Source organism: Pleurodeles waltl, chromosome 8 (genome assembly GCF_031143425.1).
Source record: "Pleurodeles waltl isolate 20211129_DDA chromosome 8, aPleWal1.hap1.20221129, whole genome shotgun sequence".
NCBI classification, from domain to species: domain Eukaryota; kingdom Metazoa; phylum Chordata; class Amphibia; order Caudata; family Salamandridae; genus Pleurodeles; species Pleurodeles waltl.
This window is the reverse complement of record NC_090447.1, coordinates 315,112,385-315,132,531: the sequence shown is the minus strand read 5'-3', so window position 1 is coordinate 315,132,531 and position 20,147 is coordinate 315,112,385. Positions and strand designations below refer to the sequence as shown.

General features: G+C 45.3%; 1 protein-coding gene across 1 annotated transcript in view; it reads left to right on the top strand.

Annotated features, from left to right (window-relative positions):
* The window catches only part of GPR161 (G protein-coupled receptor 161), a 60,308-nt gene extending 40,891 nt beyond the window's left edge, over window positions 1–19,417 (top strand). Inside the window, exons 5-6 of the mRNA XM_069204160.1 lie at window positions 215–331; window positions 16,195–19,417. Coding sequence (XP_069060261.1) covers window positions 215–331; window positions 16,195–16,439 — 362 coding nt within the window. The 3' untranslated portion in view covers window positions 16,440–19,417. The remainder of the gene's footprint in view (window positions 1–214; window positions 332–16,194) is intronic.
* The last annotated feature ends 730 nt before the right edge of the window (window positions 19,418–20,147 follow it).

The following is a 20,147-nucleotide window of genomic DNA, read 5'->3' as shown; positions in this document are numbered from 1 at the left end:
CATTTTTGTTACATTTATATAGAAACCGAAGGCTGGTAGATTTGCTTGTAGTCGCTTCTAAAGCTTTAGCTCTGGTAATAATTTTAATGTAAAGGTTTAATACAAGTAGTGGTACTTGTCAATGTCAATCATGCCATCTTTTTAGCTATAACTGTTTACTAACATTTTAGATCACACAGTTCCGTCTGTTTCTTAGCTGTTCTCTATGTTTCAGGTACTGATGTTATGCTGCTTGAGGAATGTTCTGACAGTGCACACCAACCTGAGTATATTTATCCTAGCCGAAGGAGAAGTTTGGTTACCTTTGAAGATGAGGTTGAGCAACTTAAAGGTGGGTTTCAGTTGATGATGACTGGTTATGTTTCAGAAATGTAATGAATGTATGCACCATTTATCAATTCTACAAAGTAAATCATTGTTACCTTTGATATAAGATGTTTGTGTTCGATTTGTCCAAAAGGCCTACATTTAAATCAATATATTTCTAAGTGCTAAGGATTCTACTTCAGTTCAGTATTGTTGACCCCAAGATTAGCAACTGAGGATAGCAAGTCATTGAAGCATTTTTTCATTGGTGTGTCCTTGGGTATTTATGAAATATTCCAAAACCTCTTTGGTGCCATCCAGTAGCATCCTGTTCATACGGTTCAATCCTGGACTCTTTACATTTGAATTAGTTTTGTGCTCCATAGAGTGCGACGGCATTCACTTATATGTTGGGTCCTTTATTATCCTGATAGTTTGAGGGCCTTGTTGAACTACAGACGTCTTGCAAGGGTTTTAAAAACGTATTTAGCAGTGATTGCAGCATGCCTGGGCAGCAGCACCATTCGTGTCTTAAGTATCTGGATGATTAGCAGATAAAGCTCACCAGTGCCTAGCACACATTTAGACAGCTGTGCCACTTTTACATAGGTTAGGTTTCACAATCTATGGCAGTTTCATTTCTCCCCACAGAGGATACAGTCGTTTTTAGGTGTGGTATTAAACAGTCACAGGCAAAGTCCATCTCAGCCAGTAGAGAGAAGGTATTCCAGAGGCTGTTCCAACTTTGTCGGGTGCCATTTCCTGTAACAGTGAGAATAATCGTGAATTTTTTGGGGAGGATGCCCTTTTGCATTGTGGTAGTGCTGCATGCTCAACTCCACTTTCGTCCAACACAGTAGCGTCTGGCAAGAAAATGGTCACAAGCTACAGATCAATCTAATGCTGGTAGAGTTCAGCACAATCTCAAATGGTGGAACCACAAGAAATAGTTACTGGGCATATTGTTTGTCTTTCCTCAGCTACAGATGCCGCAATCTCAGGTCAGGATGCAAATCTAGGCAAACTGACAGTTCAAGCACCTGGACACAACAGCAGCAAAACATTCACAGCAATTTCGTAGAGCTAACAGCAATTCAGTTGGAACTCAAAGTATTTTACTTGGTGATTCGCAGGGAAACAGTCCTGGTGCAAACAAACGTGACTGTAATGTATGACGTTCAGAAACGAGCGTCACTCACCTCAGCTGTCAGCATTGGCATAATCAATAGGGCACTGAGCCAGTCGTCTCCAAAAGAATTGCTTAAGGTAGAGCATCTCCTGGAGTGGCCACTGAATTTGTAGACTTGTTAAAGGCACATATCAACAAGTACACAAGTGGGAAATTAATCTCCAAGTACTTTAAAAGTTCTTCAGGCAATGGTGGATGTCCACAATTGATCTGTTGGCAACAGCAGAAAACTCCAAGTTCCCAAACTTCGCCTCCAGGTACCCCCACCAACTGTCAATGGGCAGTGCACAATGGATGGACTGGTCAGGGGTAGTTGTCTATGCTTTTCCTCCTCTACTTCTGATTAGACTACAAATGCCAAATGGATATCATTGCTACACTATGCATGAAGCCCAACCTCCATCCAATGTTTAGGCCTTGACCTCGAGGGTAAAGGCACATCTGTTACTTTTTCAAGGCAGAAAAGTTTTAGATAAATGCCATCGCCTATATGGTTTACCTCTCTGCGTTTTTCTAAATACTATCTTTTAGGATTCTTCACAGAGTAATGTACAATTTTGCCAGAAGGTTCTTTGCTGCGATTTGCCTAAACTGCAAAGAAAAACAAGCTGATCTAACAGGTACAGAAGTAGTTTATGGTCTTTCCAGTAGGTGGCAGGGAACCACAAGATCATAATCGGAAAAGGCCTTCAGCTCCAAAGGACTAAGAGTAAGGCCAGTGGAATTATGTAGCAAGAAAGGACCAAATCATGCACCAGGGTTGATTAAATTATTCCGAAAAGAAAGCCAAATTATGCAGTTTAATTCCTGCACAGTTTGTGGCCGTGTTACTTCATTATTTGATTGTTTTTACACATTTTAACTCTGTTTGGGCAAGGTTTTACTTCATTAGTATCACTTTAACACCTAAATACAGCAATCCGCAAAGGAAAGGTTACAAATTAACCTTTGCAAAGGGCCTGCCACTGTGCTGCAAGACACGTGCAAGCATTCTTAGTAACATTTAATTTATTTGCGCTAGAAATGCTTTTTGTTAAAGTCTACAATTAATCAGCAGATGATGGATTCATGAATGTTCGGAAAAGTTGGTGCCACAGAATCACAATTCCACTGACCCCAAGACTTTTAGTCCCATTATATCTTTATCCTGTCATTCTTTTATTTACTAACTTTATAATTTTTTTTCATTGCTGATACCCCTTACTCATACAAATCGGCTGTTTGCTCAACTTTCTACCACAAACACAATAACTTTGTAGCTTTTGAAAGACCGTGCTGTATCAATGTGATATCTATCTGTACTTGAAAGTACCTCAAAGATCTTGCACTCTGATTGTGAGGGAAAATCGTAACTATCCTATTTCAGATTTATTACATGTCTATCTAGACTTTACCCTGTTCCTGCAACTTCAGTGGCATAGAGCCATATGAGAGCCCTTCAGGTCAGGTCAGATTGTATTTTGCCTTTCAGAAAAAAATGCCTTAACAAAATAGTACAAATATATACAAAATACATAGGGGGTTATTACAACTTTGGAGGAGGTGTTAATCCGTCCCAAAAGTGACGGTAACGTGACGGATATACCACCAGCCGTATTACGAGTCCATTATATCCTATGGAACTCGTAATACGGCTGGTGGTATATCCATCACTTTACCGTCACTTTTGAGACTGATTAACACCTCCTCCAAAGTTGTAATAACCCCCATAGTCTTAAAGAACCTACAAGCTAATGAATCTGGAAAATGACATGATGATTAAACTGAGCAAAGCAGTGCTTTCAAGCTACTTGTACAGTGGTCATAATTGCCATGGGTTCGCTGCTAAAATCGTGATGGTTTAGCCATGTTTATAAATACCAACGCTCCCTTGTCTAGGCCAATGGCCATCTTCATTCAGTACAAGATGCATTGTGTGAAGCTTAAATGTGTTTTTGCAAAACATTTGGTGTTTCAAAAACAAACCAATTTGTTGGTGGCCCCTACTTTCTCTCCATGTTTACGTATTACAGTCAACCTGATAGAGACTTATAGCTGCTGATTCCTTACCTTTGAATTACCCAGGCATCAGACTGGATCCAGAAGGGTCTCATAAGCAGTACCCCTACGGACCATCATGTAGCATTGATCGGTTCCACGTGCGTCGTCCACTCTGGAATTAACGTCATGGTACACATATAGGCACGACCCAGGCACACCGAAGTCCATTCTTTTCTTTCTCCATTTTTTTTGCGGCTGTTTTCAATGTTTTGTCGAATTTTTGAGGATTTGCTCCTGGTATGTAGATCGTGTCATCTAGGAAGACAGGATACAAGCCCTGCATATCCGATCATTGGCCGAGGTCTGTGACAGACCTGAACCTTCTCTGCCTGTGGTGTCTAGAGCTTTACAACAACTCAGTTGTGCTCCGATCGCCACGCCCATGCACCCAAAGGCTTTGAGGGAGCAGTCCATAAAGCGAATGATGAGCCAGCATGCAACTTTGTGCAAATCGAGATCCCAGTTGAGAGGAAGGCCTCGGGACTGGCCACGGAGCCCGAAGTTGTCATCGTCCCACTCCAGGTCCTTGGGACGATCTGGTAAGTCAAGGCACAAGAAGAAGAGCAAGAAGTCGAAGAGGTATCAACTTCGCCCACCCATCCGCCCACAAGGGAGTGTTGACATTCAAGGCCTGGTTCCTCAAAGCCTATGCCAACTTTGCGCCACCTTAACTTTCTGGCAGCACCCCTGCCAAACTGAAAGAGTTTTATGAGGCCATGCTCCTCATGTTTGGGTGGTGTGACCTCCTCCCATGTGCCTCGAGGTTAGAGGGGGCCCCATCTGGTTCCGTGCCAGCGGCTTTGGCCTCTGCTCCAGTAGGCCTCTAGGATCCATTCTTGGATCTTGACTGGCACCAATCATACCACCTCGACCTTCCATGGCGCCGGTCCCAGTGTTGGCGGCATTCCCATTGTAATCTCCAAATCGACATGGGGCCAGAGGGGCGTCACAAGGCGCCGCATCTGACGTCAGCAGGAACCTTGCTTCCTAGAGTGGTGCCTGAGCCCTACATTCTCTTGGGCTAGGGTTCGGGAGGAATGGGAGGGAGTTGCTGGACCCTGCAGAGCAGACCCAACCATGGACTGGTGTGAGGACCTGGTTGAGGTCAGTCTCCAGATACGGGGCTGCTTTCTCCCTCTAGTGCAGCTACAGAGAAGGGAGCATCATATGCAGTGGTAGTGCGAAGGGCGGATGATGTCCTTATCCTTCAGTTGCCTTGGTGGCAGTCAAGACTATCATCTTGATAGAGGTGTTGGAACCAGGAGTTTCCATTTCAGAACCCCTACTTCCGTTCAGTGACACCCTTACTGACATCCTGTTGGGGCCTTGGTCCAAACCCAGCACGGCAGCTCCTGTGAATAGGAAGTTAGCCCACTGCCCTACCCCAGGAGACCCGTACTTCCTCACCTAACCCCTTACCCTGGAGAGGTGGGTGGTTGAAGCCCCAACATCCCAAGGTGCATTCCCTACCACACCCACACCCTTACTCGGATAGGGAATCCAAAAGGCTGGACTCTTTGGGAGAGAAGTTGTTGTTGTGACACAAGTTGCCATGTATAAATACACAGACGCCAGTAGATTGAGAGAGGGTTTATTGTAAGTTGAATGGATAAATACATGACCCTAGCAATGTAGTTAGATGCTCAGCCCTGGTGTGTCTGGCTCAACTGCCCTTCAGAGAATCCTCATAACATTAACATTCCATGACATTGTGTAACCTAACAAGCTGGATACCACAAATCCTCCCTCCTCTTAAAACACAAATGCCTCTCACCTTAAACACATTGATAAAACATTGATAAAACAGACTACAAAAACACCAGACTGCAGCATTTTCACATCATCATCAAATGGTCCATGTGAAAAAGACACCACAGAACATTCCACTAATATAACCACAACCAAACTACACCAGTTGGTCAGATGAGCATAACTCAGTGGTAGACACAAAGCAACCAGGAAACAACAAAAACTTAGAAACAGGTATGTGGTATATTTCAAACCAGACACATCTCCTGGATGAAAATCTTGTGTTTTAACAATAAGAATCTTTCACCCGACACACTCATCCAGTGAGGGCATCCAGTGTTTTAGCAACAGTATCTTACACACACACACACACGCACACTTTGCAAAAGTTATCTTCGGTCAACACACACACACACACACTTTGTAAAAGTTATCTTCAGTCAACACACACGCACACACTTTGCAAAGGTTATCTTCAGTCAACACACACGCACACACTTTGCAAAAGTTATCTTCAGTCAACACACACACATCCCCTGTAAGGGCATCTTGTATTTTAGCAATGGGAAATGATTCCCCCACCACAGTCATCCCCTGTAAGGGAGTCTTGGGTTTTAGCAATGGGGTTCAGTACCACTGAGGGATAATCACACGGAACAGGGTTCAGCACAATCAAATCACTTCCCTACCACAAAGGGGAATCACGTGAAACCGGATTCAACACAACCAAAGCACCACCCTGCCACTCAGGGAGAATCATGTGAAACAGGATTCAGCACAACCCAAGCACCTCTTGACCACTGAGAGAGAATCACATGAAACAGGGTTCCTAACAGCTACACATCCACAATATTCTCATACACTGAGAACAAACAGCAAATAGGTCACACCACAGTACTTGCAACATACCAATAGAACGGGGTACTAAATTTCCATGTGCAACAGGGAAGAGACTCCAATCAAAACTGAATAGAAGTAAAGTGAAATGTAAGTGCCTTATGCACACTCGTGTAGTACAATAAAAACATTCACTAATTCATCCCAAAATCCTACACCAGCTGCATTGTGGAATAAACTATCAACATAAAAGAACCACATAACATTATGAAATACCGTAATAAGTAACTGCAAATCAAATGTTAGTGTGTGTGTCTGTGACTTCTTCCTTATTCCAATTTGTTTTTTGAACATGTCAAATGCAAAAATGTGGATGCTGTAACATGAGATGCAAAACCACTCCAACATTAAATTGCACTCATTCACAAAAATATGTGCCTTTAGATTTTGAAAATGATTAAATGACAACTAACATCAAAATATTATCTTAAACTATGTATAGAAACACACACATTTTTGAATCACTTTACATATTCAAATCATTAATAAAACAGAAATACAAAACGTGTGCAGGAAGCTTCTTCTTAACAATGGTGATGCTTTGATACAATTGGATTGACTTGCCATTAGACAAGCCCCAGAAAAATAATTCATTAGGAGCACAGTGAGAGGTCAGTGATGCTCAACTCCTTCCGATAAATGTAACTTGGAATCCTTTAAGTACTATAGCAGTTTGGTAGAAGTCAAACACCATCAGTGGGAAAAGATAATCGATTTCCAACACCTTATCGCTGGATGATGCAGGTTCCACTGAGTGAAAGTGAAAAGAAAGAAAATAGCAGAAACGTTTTCTTTTACATTTCTTTTGTGCCAAACTAGCTTCATGAGTTACCGTAGTCTCAATATGCAATGTCTCCAAGACCATAAATAAGACTTGTAGATTCATGCGCAAATAAGACGTAATGAGGTTGAGCACATCCTTTTTGCATCTCACAGGAGACGCAATCGGACAGCCAGCACTTGGTGAGGAAAGAAGAGAGATCGCACACTGATGATAGAGTGAGCGCACACTTTGAAAATGCAGTCTTGCAGAGTCAACTCTAACTTTAGTATATGACATGACATATTGCTGACTGCCCACTACAGAGATACCTCAAGGTGCTCTCTGAGTGCAATCTCCATGAGATATTTTACTGACAGAAGTGTAGCAGAGCTGTAACACACCATAGTGTTCTGAAATGGTATTCACCTCTGTTGTGAGCTTCTTATGGGCTTGATCATACAACTGAAGCATATCTTCTGGTTTAAAAAAAAAACTCTCATAGAACAATCACCACTGTGAAGTGGCACACAGCAGTGTTACCTTGGGCAGAATTCCTCTAAGGAAAAAGCTCTTATTGAAACCACTTCCCACCGAATATGAAGGTAGCACTGATGTAATCTCAAACAACCCTGAGATCTTGGGTACCTTTCTCACTGGAGCTCTCATGCAGGAATAGTTTCCAGTTCAACATCTTAGCAATAACGTAGCCTTCCATGGTATTAGGGTGACCATAGTCTAACCTCCTAACAATTAAAGACCACGATGAAAATGTCACTCCCAAAAGCAGGTTTCTATTTTTGCGAGGCTACTTAATTATCATAGGGCTGCCTGTTAGAAAGGCACTGGTTGGGTCATAATTACCCTTTTTTAAGTTATGAAGAGTAGGTTCTTTTCTCTTACCCTCCGAGTCCACATAGAAGAGATCAGCTTTACACATTGAAGGATTCTTTGAATCTTGTTGTCATTGTTGTGATGCAAGTTGGCATGTAGAAATACACAGACCCTGGTAGATTAGGAGAGGGGTTATTGTAAGTTGAATGGATACATAAATGACCCTAGCAGGAGTAGATGTAATTAGATGCTCAGCCCTAGTCTGTGTGGCTCAACTGCCTTTCAGAGAACCCTCATCAGCCTAACATTCCATGACATCATTGTGTAACCTGACAAGTAGGATTCCACATTTGTTTTCTCCTGCCAGCCTTGCATTGCAGTCAGTAAACACCGGTTGCCTTTTGGGCCGATACTCCCACACTTAGTGGGACACAGTTGTGCAAGTGCTGCCACAGGTCCCAGAGGAGGCCCGGGCCGTACTCTTTTAGGCTGTTGCCAAATGAAGAGAAGTAGCAAGGTTCACAGTACTATGTGGAGTCGACCGACCCACTGGGCAGAGCGTTTTCATCAATGGTGGCCCTGAGGCGCAACGCTTGGTTGAGGACGCCTGGCTTTTCGGTGGATGTCCAAGCTTCCCCGATGGACATGCCCTTCGATGGTGCACCCGTCTCTTCGGAGACGAGGCAGAATCTGAGCTGGAGTGCTTTAAGGACTCTTGGGCTGCAGCCAAGTCCTTTGGCCTCTCAGCCCCCCGGTCATCCATATTCTGCCTTTCACTCCTTTCGTGGCTACAGAAGGGGCTTCAAACCGTGCCAGTTCCCTCCCAGACACCGAGCCGTGCATGCTCCCCAGGCTTTGCGTGGCCAAGGGTACAGTATCTATAAACCTCATGGGTCAGGTAGCCAGCGGTGTAGTCACTCCACCCCTGACCCAAGGCAGCTGCAGCCTCCAAGCCTTCCTAATCTGCCGGTTTACTATCCTGTGCACCCAGTTGGTTGCAGGATTTGCCCTCACTTGCCCCACTGGCAGTCCTTAACATCGGACAGGTGGGTGATGCAGATTGTCTGAAGGGGCTACTCCCTTCCCTCCGAGCCTACCCATCCCTCCATGCCACTATCTCTTGCCTGGCTGATGGCAGATCACCTGTCCCTTCTCCGTGAGGAACTCGCACCTCTCTTGGCCAAGGGAACGATAGAGAGGGTTCTGGTGCCAGAAGTAGGCTGTGCTTCTTTCTGGTTCCCAGAAGGGACAAGGGCCTTTGACCTGTTTTAGATCTCTGAACCCTCAATCTCTTCCTCAAGTAGGAGAAATTCAAAATGCTCATGTTGGGTGAGGTCTTGTCTGCCCTCGACCCAGAAGACTGGATGGTAGCGTTGGACTTGCAGGATGCATACTTCCACATTCCTCTCCTGCCTGCTTACAGGTGTTACCTGTAGTTTACGGTAGGCCACGAGCACTAACAGTTCATCTTCTTCCCTTTGGCCTTACCGGCGCCCCTTGGGTGTTCACCAAAGTGATGGCTGTGGTGATCAGGGGTGCCAGTCTTCCCCTGTCTCGACCACTGGCTGTTGAAGGCGAGCTCTCCCCAGGATGTCATCTTCCATCGCCAGATTATGGCATTTGCTGGAGTTCACGAGCAACATGCCTGAGTCACTCTTTCATACGCTCCCCTCTTCAGTGGAGCTGTTCTGGACACAGTACACTTTCAGGCATATCCTTCCGAGGGCCGAGTCCAGGATACTCGGGCTATGCCACTGATGTTTCAGCCTCTGTCTTGGATTTCAGTGAGACCGTGCCCAGCGCCTGTCCCCCTGGTCCTCGCTCCTCTGACCCCCAACCCCCCTCCCCCTCCCCCTGAAGCAACACTACTTCTCCACAGAACTCCTTGCTCTCAACCCAGGCCCGCATCCTGCTTGCGCCCAGGCCAACCCCAAACACACACACAGACATTTCTCATGCCACTCATGCCATTTCTCCGGCATTCACACCAACACCAGCAACACCAACAAGCACCACAACATCTGACCACGCAACCACCTCAACTGCACCTCCTTAACACCCGCTCCATCCACAAGCACGCCATCACATTTTGGGACCTACTCACCACAAACTCCCCTGACATCGCCTTCCTCACTGAAACATAGATGAACTCCTCATCAGAACCCTACATCGCCATAGCCATCCCAGAGGGTTACAAAATCACCCATAGAGACCGCACCAACAAACCAGGAGGAGGGATCGCCATAATACACAAAAACTCCATCAAAATCTCCACCAACACCAACGACTCCCTAAACAACGCAGAACACCTACACTTTCAAATACACATAACGCTAACACCACCCTTAGAGGAACCCTCATCTACAGACCACCAGGACCCCGCCCCCCGTTCTGTGATACCATTGCCGATACCATCAGCTCCCACGCCCTCTCCTCCACAGACTACATACTCCTCGGTGACCTCAGCTTTCACCTTGAAAGCACCTACGACTGCAACACCACAGCCCTGCTGGACAACCTCACAAACCTCAGCCTCAAGCAACTGGTCACCTCACCCACCCACTCAGCGGGACACACGCTAGACGCCATCTTCACCTCCAGCAACCACATCACCTTCACTCACACCACCGAACTCCACTCGACTGACCACCACTGCGTCCATTTCTCCTTCATGAAACCCACCACCAACAACACATCACACCCTACCGCAAGTGGAACAAGATCTCCAAGGAACACCTGATCTCCAACCTCTGACAAGCTCCACCGCCCATCACCAACGACCCCCAACACCGCCGCCCTCAACCTCACACGATGGCTAGAAACCTGCGCAGACTCCCTCACTCCTTTGAAAACAAACAACAACACCCGCACCACCAAGACCACCCCCTGGTTCACCACAGAACTTCAATCTTCTAAACGAGAATGCCAAAAAACTTGCGTCAAGAGCCCTCCATGAACAACTTCTCCGCCCTCAAAACAGCCATGCGCAAACACCACCAACTCATCCGGACCACTAAACGATCATTCTACAAAGAACGCATAGACAACAACACACACAACAACAAGGAATTCTTTGCCATCATCAAAGAACTCACCAAACCCAAATCCTGCACCATCGACCCCCACACTCCCAAGACCTCTGCAACTCCCTCTTCAACTACTTCCACCGCAAAATCGCAGACATAAACAACAGCTTCTCATCATCAGCACCCACCAACACAACCAACACTACAACACACTGCCGCACCACCCGACTGAACACCTGGACCCCCACCAACGATGACGGCAAAACCATGAACTCCATCCACTCAGGCTCCCCAACAGACCCGTGCCCCCACCACATTTTCAACCAGGCCAGCCAAATCATCGCTCCCCAGCTCCGTGCCGTCATCAACAGTTCCTTCGACACTGCAACCTTCCCAGATATTTGGAAGCACGCCGAAGTCAATGCTCTTCTCAAAAAACCCAAAGCAGACCCGGAAGGCCTCACAAACTACCGACCCATTTCTCTTCTCCTCTTCCCCACAGAGGTCGCCGAGAAGATAGTCAACGCACAACTATCTTGCTTCCTTGAAGAAAACAATATACTCAACGCCTCACAATCTGGATTCCGAAAGAACCACAGTACTGAGACCGCCCTCATCGCCTGCTCAGACGACATCAGGACCAGAGTGTACAAGGGCGAGACCTTCGCCCTCATCCTTCTAGACCTCTCTGCAGATTTTGACACTGTATGCCACCAAACCCTCCGCAGAAGCCTGTTGAACGCTGGAATTCGCCACAAGGCGCTGGACTGGCTGACCTCCTTATTCTCCGAAAGAACTCAGAGTTCGCCTCCCTCCTTTCTGGTCTACAGCCACCAAGATCATCTGTGGGGTCCCCCAAGGATCCTCCCTCAGCCCCACCCTCTTCAACATCTACATGGATCCTCTCTCCAGAATCTTCCGGCCCACGGCATCACCATCATTTCTTACACTGATGACAACCAGCTCTTCATCTCCCTCATCAGGAACCCAGCCACCGCCAAGATTAACCTGCATGCTGGACTCCTCGACACCGCCAAATGGATGACAACAAGCCACCTCAAATTGAACTCAAACAAAACAGAGATCATCATCTTCGGCCCCAACAAGACAGCATGGAACGACTCCTGGTGGCCCCCACCCTCGGACCACCCCCACACCCACCACCCACTCACGCAACCTTGGCATCATACTGGACTCATCCCTCTCCATGACCCAGCAAATCAACGCCATATCATCCTCCAGCTTCAACACCCTTTGCATGCTACGCAAGACTTTCAAATGGATACCCTTAGAAACAAGAACAGTCACCAACGCCCTCATCAGCAGCAGACTGGACTACGGCAACGATCTCTACGGAGGGACCACAGCCAAACTTCAAAGTAAACTCCAGCGGATCCAGACCGCAGCCGCACAACTCATCCTCAACCTCCCTTGCCACAAACACATATCCACCCACCTCAGATCACTACACTGGTTGCCCATCAACAAAAGGATATTTTTCAAGGTCCTCGTCCACACTCACAAAGCCCTCCACGACACTGGACCGGCCTACCTCAATGAACGAGTAAGCTTCCACATACCAACTCGCCAGCTCTGCTCTGCCGACCTCGCCACAGTCCCCCGCATCCAGCGCAGCACCTCCGGCGGCAGATCCTACTCCCACCTCGCAGCCAAGACCTGGAACTCCCTCCCCACCAACCTACGCAAGACCCAAGACCTACTAACCGTCAGAAAGCACCTAAAAACATGGCTCTTCTAGCAGTAACCGGCCCCTTCCTCCACCCACCCACCCCCCCCCCCCAGCGCCTTGAGACCCTACAGGGTGAGTAGTGCACTAAAGAAATTATTTGATTGATTGATTGATTGAGGATGCTTGGCCTCATGGCCTCCTGCATCTTGCTAGTGACACATGCTTGCTGGCATATGTGGGATCTGCAGTGGGACCTGAAGTTACGGTAAGCGCTGCATCAGTGGAATCCCTCTGACATGGTCCATATCTTGGAGGGAACAATGAAAGCCCTGTAGTGGTGCCTAATGAACTGCAATTGGGTCAGAGGCAGACCCCTATCCCTTCCCCGGCCAGATCTCAGTGTTGAGATGCGTCACTCCTGGATTGAGGCAGCCATCTGAGAGAGGTGGAGATCAGAGGACTCTGGTTTCTAGCGGAAGCAGGGCTCCACATCAATATGCTGGAACTCTGAGTGATCAAACTGGTATTGAAAGCCTTTCTACCCTCCCTCAAGGAAAAGCTAGTGCAGATGTTCACAGACATCTCCACCGTCGAGAGGTACTGCAACACTCTGGGCAGGATGGGGCGGTGGACCCTCTGTCAAGAGGCCCTTTGTCCCTGGACTTGGCTGGAAAAACAGAGCATTTCCCTGGTAGCTCAACACCTCACGGGTTTTCTGAACACCAGTGCAGATGAACTTAGCTGCTGATGCCTAGCGTAACACAAATGGCGTCTCCAGAGGTGGCGCAGGGTCCCTTTCAGCAGTGGGAAGAGCCTTGGTTAGATTTGTTTGCCTCTGCTGAGAACCTAAAATGTCAGCAGTTTTGCGTGGTGGAGTTTGCAAGATAGCTCTCAATCAGAGACGCTTTTTGTCTCGAGTGATGCTTAGGCGTCCTGTATGCCTTTTCGTCCAAACCACTCCTGCCCAGAGCTCTGAGATCACGAATGACTGGGCACAGTCATTTTTGTGGCTCTGTACTAGGCACGGAGAGGCTAGAAACCAGAGCTACTGAGCATGGCTGTCGATCTTCTAATCAGGCTGCTCCTTCGGGTGGATATTCTGTTGCAGCAGCAGGGGAAGGTTCTTCACTTGAACCTCTCCACTCTCCGCCTTCTTACGTGGAGATTGAGTGGCGGCAGTTGACAGCTTTTGACCTTCCTCCCGAAGTCTGTCAAGTTATTTTGGCAGCCAGGCATTCCTCCACCAAGATGGTATATGGCTGCTGTTGAAAGACATTTGTGGCGTTGTGTGCAGAGAAACATATTGATCCTCTTTCTGCCCCCTCTCTTTCTGAAGTCTTGCTCTTTATTCTTTCTCTTGCTCAGCAGGGCTCTTCTCTGTGAGCACTGAAGAGTTATCTCTCTGCGGCTGCCTGACCAACCTTCCTTATTCAGGTTCCCTATTATACATAGGTTTTTTAAGGGTTTTGTTTATCTTTTCCCTCCTACACCATTTAATGCCTCAATGGGATCTCAATCTGGTCTTAACATTCTTAATGTGTGGTCCCTTCGAGCCCCTCCATAATTGTCCACTCAGGCTTTTGACACTGAAAACAGCCTTCCTTATGGCGGTTACATCTACCTGCAAAGTGAGTGAGCTGCAAGCCTTATCATCTAAGCCACTTACCTCTCCGTCTACCCTGGTACTTCGCAGAAGGGCCTCTTTTCTGCTGAAAGTCGTCACCCCATTTCATGTAGGCCAATCAATCACACTGCCTACCTTTTTCGCTCCTTCACATCCCTCAAAAGAAGAGAAGCGACTCCACCATCTGGATCCAAAAAAGTGTTGTTGTTCTACCTTGACTGCACATGAGAGTTCCGGGCAGACGACCAACTCTTCCTGGGGTATGTTGGTGTGCAGAAAGGTTGTGCGGTGCAGAAGCAGACCATATCTAGATGGGTTGTGCTCTGCATTAAAATCTGCTACATAATAACTAAGAAGCAACCTCCTGACGGCTTGCAAGCTCCTTCCACTGCTACTACTGTGCTAGCATGCAGGGGTCCGGTCCTGGACATCTGCCAGGCAGCAACGTGGGCATCTCTGCACACGTTTACCAAACACTACAGTCTGGACTGTCAGGCTATTGGGATGGCCAAATTGCCCATTCAGTCCTGCAGGACTTCATTTTTTAAAATTGGCCCTTACACCCACGTCTGAGGAGATATTGCTTGGGTATCTATTCAAAGGTAAAGAATCTGCAGCTATCAGATTGGTAATGCCTTATCTGGTAGAGACTATGGAGGTCATTTTGACCTGGGTGGTCTTTTTCCAAGACTGCAGAGGGACTGCCGTGCGGAAGACCGCCAGTGGTGGCGGTTTGCCACTCTGCCTATTATGACCATTGGCAGCTCTCCGTCCTTTTACGGACGGAGAGCCGCCAACAGCCATACTGGCGGGCGGCGGGGAAGTGGAGGTTGCTCCACCGCCACGCCAACAGAACACCGCCCAGCGAATCACGCCCTGTGATTCGCGGTGGCGGTGTTCTGTTGACGGTGTGGTGTTGGCGGAGCAGCCCCATGGCTCCCGTCCCCTCCCGGAGGATCATCGTACCAGGTAAGTCGATCGTCCGTGAGGGGGGGGATGGTGTTGTGTGCGTGCATGGGGGTGTGCGTGTGTGTATGTAGAGTGGGTGTGTGAGTGCCTGTATGCTTGCGGGGGTGTTGTGTGTTTGGGAATGAGTGCGTGTATGTCTGTAGGTATGTCTGTATGGATGTGTATGTTTGAATTTGGGTGTGCGTGTCTGACTGTGTGTGTGGATGTTGGCATGTATGTCGGTGTGTGTGCGTGTATGTGTGTTGGTGGTGCCTGCGTGCGTGTCGTGTGTGTATGAGTGATGTTATGTTGGGGGTGGGGAGGGGGGTCCTGTCACCTTTGGGGGGTGGTGGGGGGTAGGGGAGGGAGTCTGGTGGGGGAGACCCCTATCAGTGTCAGGGAAGGAATTCCCTGGCACTGATAGTGCTCACCGCCATGGATTTTATGGCGGTTTCAAACCGCATGAAATCCATGGCGGTCAGCCGGGTCCAAATACCGCCGGCGGTATAGTGACGGCTGCCGGGCTGGAGACCAAGGTCTCCAGCCCAGCGGTCGTCTCTGCCCTGGCGGGTGGAATGGAGAAGCGGAGGATGACCATGGCGGTAACCGACATGGTCATAATACAAAAAAAAAGACCGCCAGCTTGTTGCCGGTCTTACCGCCGCTTCTCCGCCTTCCGCCAGGGTCATAATGACCCCCTATATCTAGCTGTAGGTTCCTTACCAATCCACCCATCCTTTCCGCTCTTTTAATGGATTTCTAGACATAGGGCTGACCCCTTTAAGTGCCCTAGTTGTTCACACCAGTGGTCAGTGCACTTCTTGGCTCCGTGGATTCTGGCGTGTAAAGTCGTGAAAAGTCACTGATGTCAGCTCACCTGGGTGGCACTTATATAGGTACTGCTAAAATCACTGCCAGTGATGCACGCAGAGCTGATCAACGCCACCTGACCGTGTGCAGGGGTACTGCTCACAATATTCTTCCGGATCCAGTCTGACGCCTAGGAAATTCAAAGGTGAGGAATCTACAGTTCAATATAGTCTCTTCCAGATAAGGCGTTACCAAAGTTAAGTAACTTATTTGTTAATTGCACTTTGTTTTTAACATTATGTGTATCTTAATTTATTCCAGAATCAGCTAAAAAATCAATTGTCCATGTCAACGCTGAAGTCCATACATCTTTGGACAGCTTCGCTGCCAGTCTTGCAAAAACTATCGAAACGGATGCTAAAATCAGTTTGTTTGGGGAAGAGGCCATTCAAGGTGCTTCTTTTGCAGCTCGAACAACTCCAGGAAGCATCAATACACGAAAATGCACCAAAAGCCACAGTGGTCAAAGACTTCACCTGCAGAGTATTGACGAAGGGAATGTTTAACAGTGGAGAAAGAGAAGAGAACAAATCCACCAACTTTTGCTAAGTTCATTCCTTTTTTTGTGATAACTGAAGCGATACACACTTGAAAGCATTTACTTTGAAGCACATGGATGTCAATCCTTTCACTGTGCTGAACCTTTCTGATCAACGGTTACGGTCCACAGACACATAGGAAAGTTTGCAAAATTGTAGGGACTGCCACTCCTTTTTGACAGTTAGTCTGTGCAGCTATCATAAGATATGTTTGCAGTCGTGCCAAAGGGGTATACAAAGTAATCTAGATTTCGTTGCTGGTGCTGAAGTATAGTGTTAATAAATAGCTATAGTATTCATAGACACCTTAAATTCCCAAGCAGCAGTTAGTGCTTAAAAAAGTAAAAATGCTCACTTTCGGCTGTTAAGGTCTGACCTCAGAATGGGTGTCATAACTGAATATGGAAACTATCTGCTGTAGTGGCACAAATGATCCAAAATGTTATCTGAAAAGAGAATAGATCGGAGGTAGACAATCACACACTGTATATTTCATAGTTGCTTTCTTTGGTTTTTGTACCTGCATCCAGACTCCTCCCTCTAAAAAATTTCAGGGCAGTTGAGGGGACCCAGGAGAAGGAGGCATGTTACATATAAATTAAAGCAAGAGTACCAGCAGCAGCCATTGCCCAATCATGCTCTTGGTCTGTCCCAATCTTGTGTCGGAATTTCACAGATGGATCCATTGGAATCGAAATTCCATATTCTGGGTGGTTAGCGTTTCACTGCCAGACACCAGTGAGGACCAAGAAAATCTGGGTCATCTGAACTGGGCCTTTGGGCATTTTACACAATGAAAGTATTTGCTGTGAAGTACTAAGAAAGATGCTAACGCTAAAAGTATAATAAAGAGGTTTATATTGTAGTTACTGTTATGAGTAAAAGAAGAAACCTGGAGCACGTGCAAAGTAGAAGGCAAGGTTAAAGACAGTGATCCATACTGTAAAATTATAGAGTGTGTGTTATAATGATAACACGGTCCTTGAGTCGTATTAATTTTGTATTAAAGGATATTTCACGAAATATGAATTTCGAAAAATAGCTCCAATGGTCTAAATTATATAATGCCAGGATTTTTGTTTCTGTCCTTTTAATTGTGCCTATACCCCATGTATTACATAAACATATGTATTTGCTGATCTGATGAGAAAAACATTTCTCAATGACTCTTCTAGTTAATTCACAGCCTGTCATGGTTAATGGGTCTGCATACTTTTTTGTCGCGGGGTGCATATTTTTTTGTTGCAGTTACCTGCTTACAGTCAAGTGGAAAACAGGGTTTAAAGTAAAAAAAACTCGGAAGTGCCTGTCCTGGCAGTATTTGGTCTTGCCTAGAGATGCATTATCTACTTTAGATAATTAAATCTAGACATATAGGGGTTCTTTTCCTATGCATACATGCATAAGTAAGTGTTCGCTTCAGTGACATCTTATTCCACAATAGCACTATGTTTTCATAATGTTTTTTTTTGTTGGTTTTTACTGCCAAATATAGATAAAATCTGCATTGAATTCCGATTTGTTTCTTTAAATTATGGTACTCTCCCCTAAACTCTGAGAGTTCATCTGCTGTTTACCTGCCAGGTGAGGGTGAGGATGAAAGTTTGAAAATTAGGAAATGCTTACAAATGTTTTACACTTTTATTTTGCAAGGGGTTAAATCAGCTGACGTTAGTAATCAATGGCAATATATAAGTACTTTTGTTATGTATAATACATTTTTGCAATTTCAATCATTTCAAAGTGTCCATGAACACAAACGTTACAAAATTGCAAAAAAAGTACACACGGAGAATGACTGCAGAAAACAAGTAGCTGATTGTTTCCCCATAAGTCAATTTGTGGCTTTTATGTTTATTTTCTGTAAGGAATAGCATCACTGGCTTGAATTGTTTCAGAGAAACCGAAAAGCTTGGCTCAGAGGATTTCTTTGTCTAGCGAATGTCAGGGGCTCGAATGTGCTAAGACTGTCCAAAATATTACATTTACAAACACATCATCTATTTGGAACTTATTTATAATAAATGGCTGTCTAGGTATTGTAGCACAGACCTATAGGCGCCCTGCTCCACTGATGTACATTGGATAGTCTTGGACCAAATCAACCAAAATACCTTTTGTTAAAAGGTCAAGTATGTGGTAGCTACTTTTCCTTTACCTTAAATAGCTGTTGTGATGTTAGCTCTGATGGTAGACCAACCTTAAATTAGTCTTATTTATAGGTACACTAAAAGGTAAACAGACAGTTTGGGGATGTATAGAACTGTTTGGTTCAATACTTATACCGTCTTAAACAGGAACCTAAGGATCTATTTCTGAAAATGCATTTTTTTCTACAAAATGCACTACATAATTTTTAGTGGAGTTTTGTTTTTTCCCTTTTTTGTAGCTGGAACTTAAAGCATGGAACTTCTGTTTTTTAAATGTATCCAGTCCTTTCAAATGTGTTTATTCCACAGCCTTCCATTGACCATTCCAAAAATGCCACAGCAAGCCAACATACCTCACTTTCCCAAATACATTGAATATATAACTTCACAGTTTTATAAAATCCTCTGTTCCTTAAGTTTTTTTGGTGTTTTGTCTATTTACCTGCCAGTGTATTTTCAGAATGCAAGGACAGCAGAGTACATGGTTCTTTATACAGAAATAATTCTGCTCTGTTTATGGTTTAGTGTGCCCTGTCGACCCATATTTAACTTATGGAAGCCTGCAATTGAGAATCTAGCTGTTTTCATCACCCTCAAGTTGTGAAAACAACAAGTGTGTGGTCTTTCTGTTACCGAAAGTGTTAAAAGTGCCCTCACCACTGAAAATTTGATGTTTTGGGGTGATATTCACAATATTGCAAACCTAAGCAGAACCAGGCTTAACTTTTGCTTTTATTTCTAGATTTCTAGAAACAAGACATTATTAAGAGCACGTTTACAAAAGCAAAACTGTTTAAAAAAAATCAATTAAAAAAACTGCTCAAAATTACTTTTTTATGAACACCATTCACAAATCGTATTGCACAACACACAAAGGGTCACTGTACTTCTCATGCAAAACAGGCACTTCATGCAATGGGACATTAATCATTTTTATGGCCTACAAACTGAATAAAATGCTTCAAATGCAGTCATATTGTTTCAAATAAAAGTTTTAGTATAAGTAGTTGATGAATTGTCAAAAGTACCACCCGTTTTGTTTACCATTTGCCTTTCCTTCGATGCACTATTCTTAAGCCTGTGTTACATTTCGACTAATTGGAGAACAATTTGCTTTCCAGTTCTAAAATCTCCAAAAAGTGTTACTGGAAGTAAAATCACTTCATGTTTTTTAAAATGGTAAACATTTTAGTTACACACAGAGGAGGGAAAATTCATTTAAAAAAGTGCTTTTCAGTTCTCAGTTCTGCTTTGAGAATTTTAGAGCACTTTTGTATGATTCTCAGGACTGAAGCATCTTAATCCAGCCTTTGAAAAATAAGACCAAATTGTTTTTTTTAGGTCCTTTTCTGTCCAAAGACTGCCCACTAATGTACTCTTAGTAAGGAGTACTGACAAATTCTAGTGTGGCCTTATGTTGGAAAAGTTACCTATTACTTAACAAATCAAAAAACAAGAAGCTTTACAATATAATTTGCAGCAATTATTCTTTCACAAGCCTATTGGTAACTATGTTCCTTGCTTA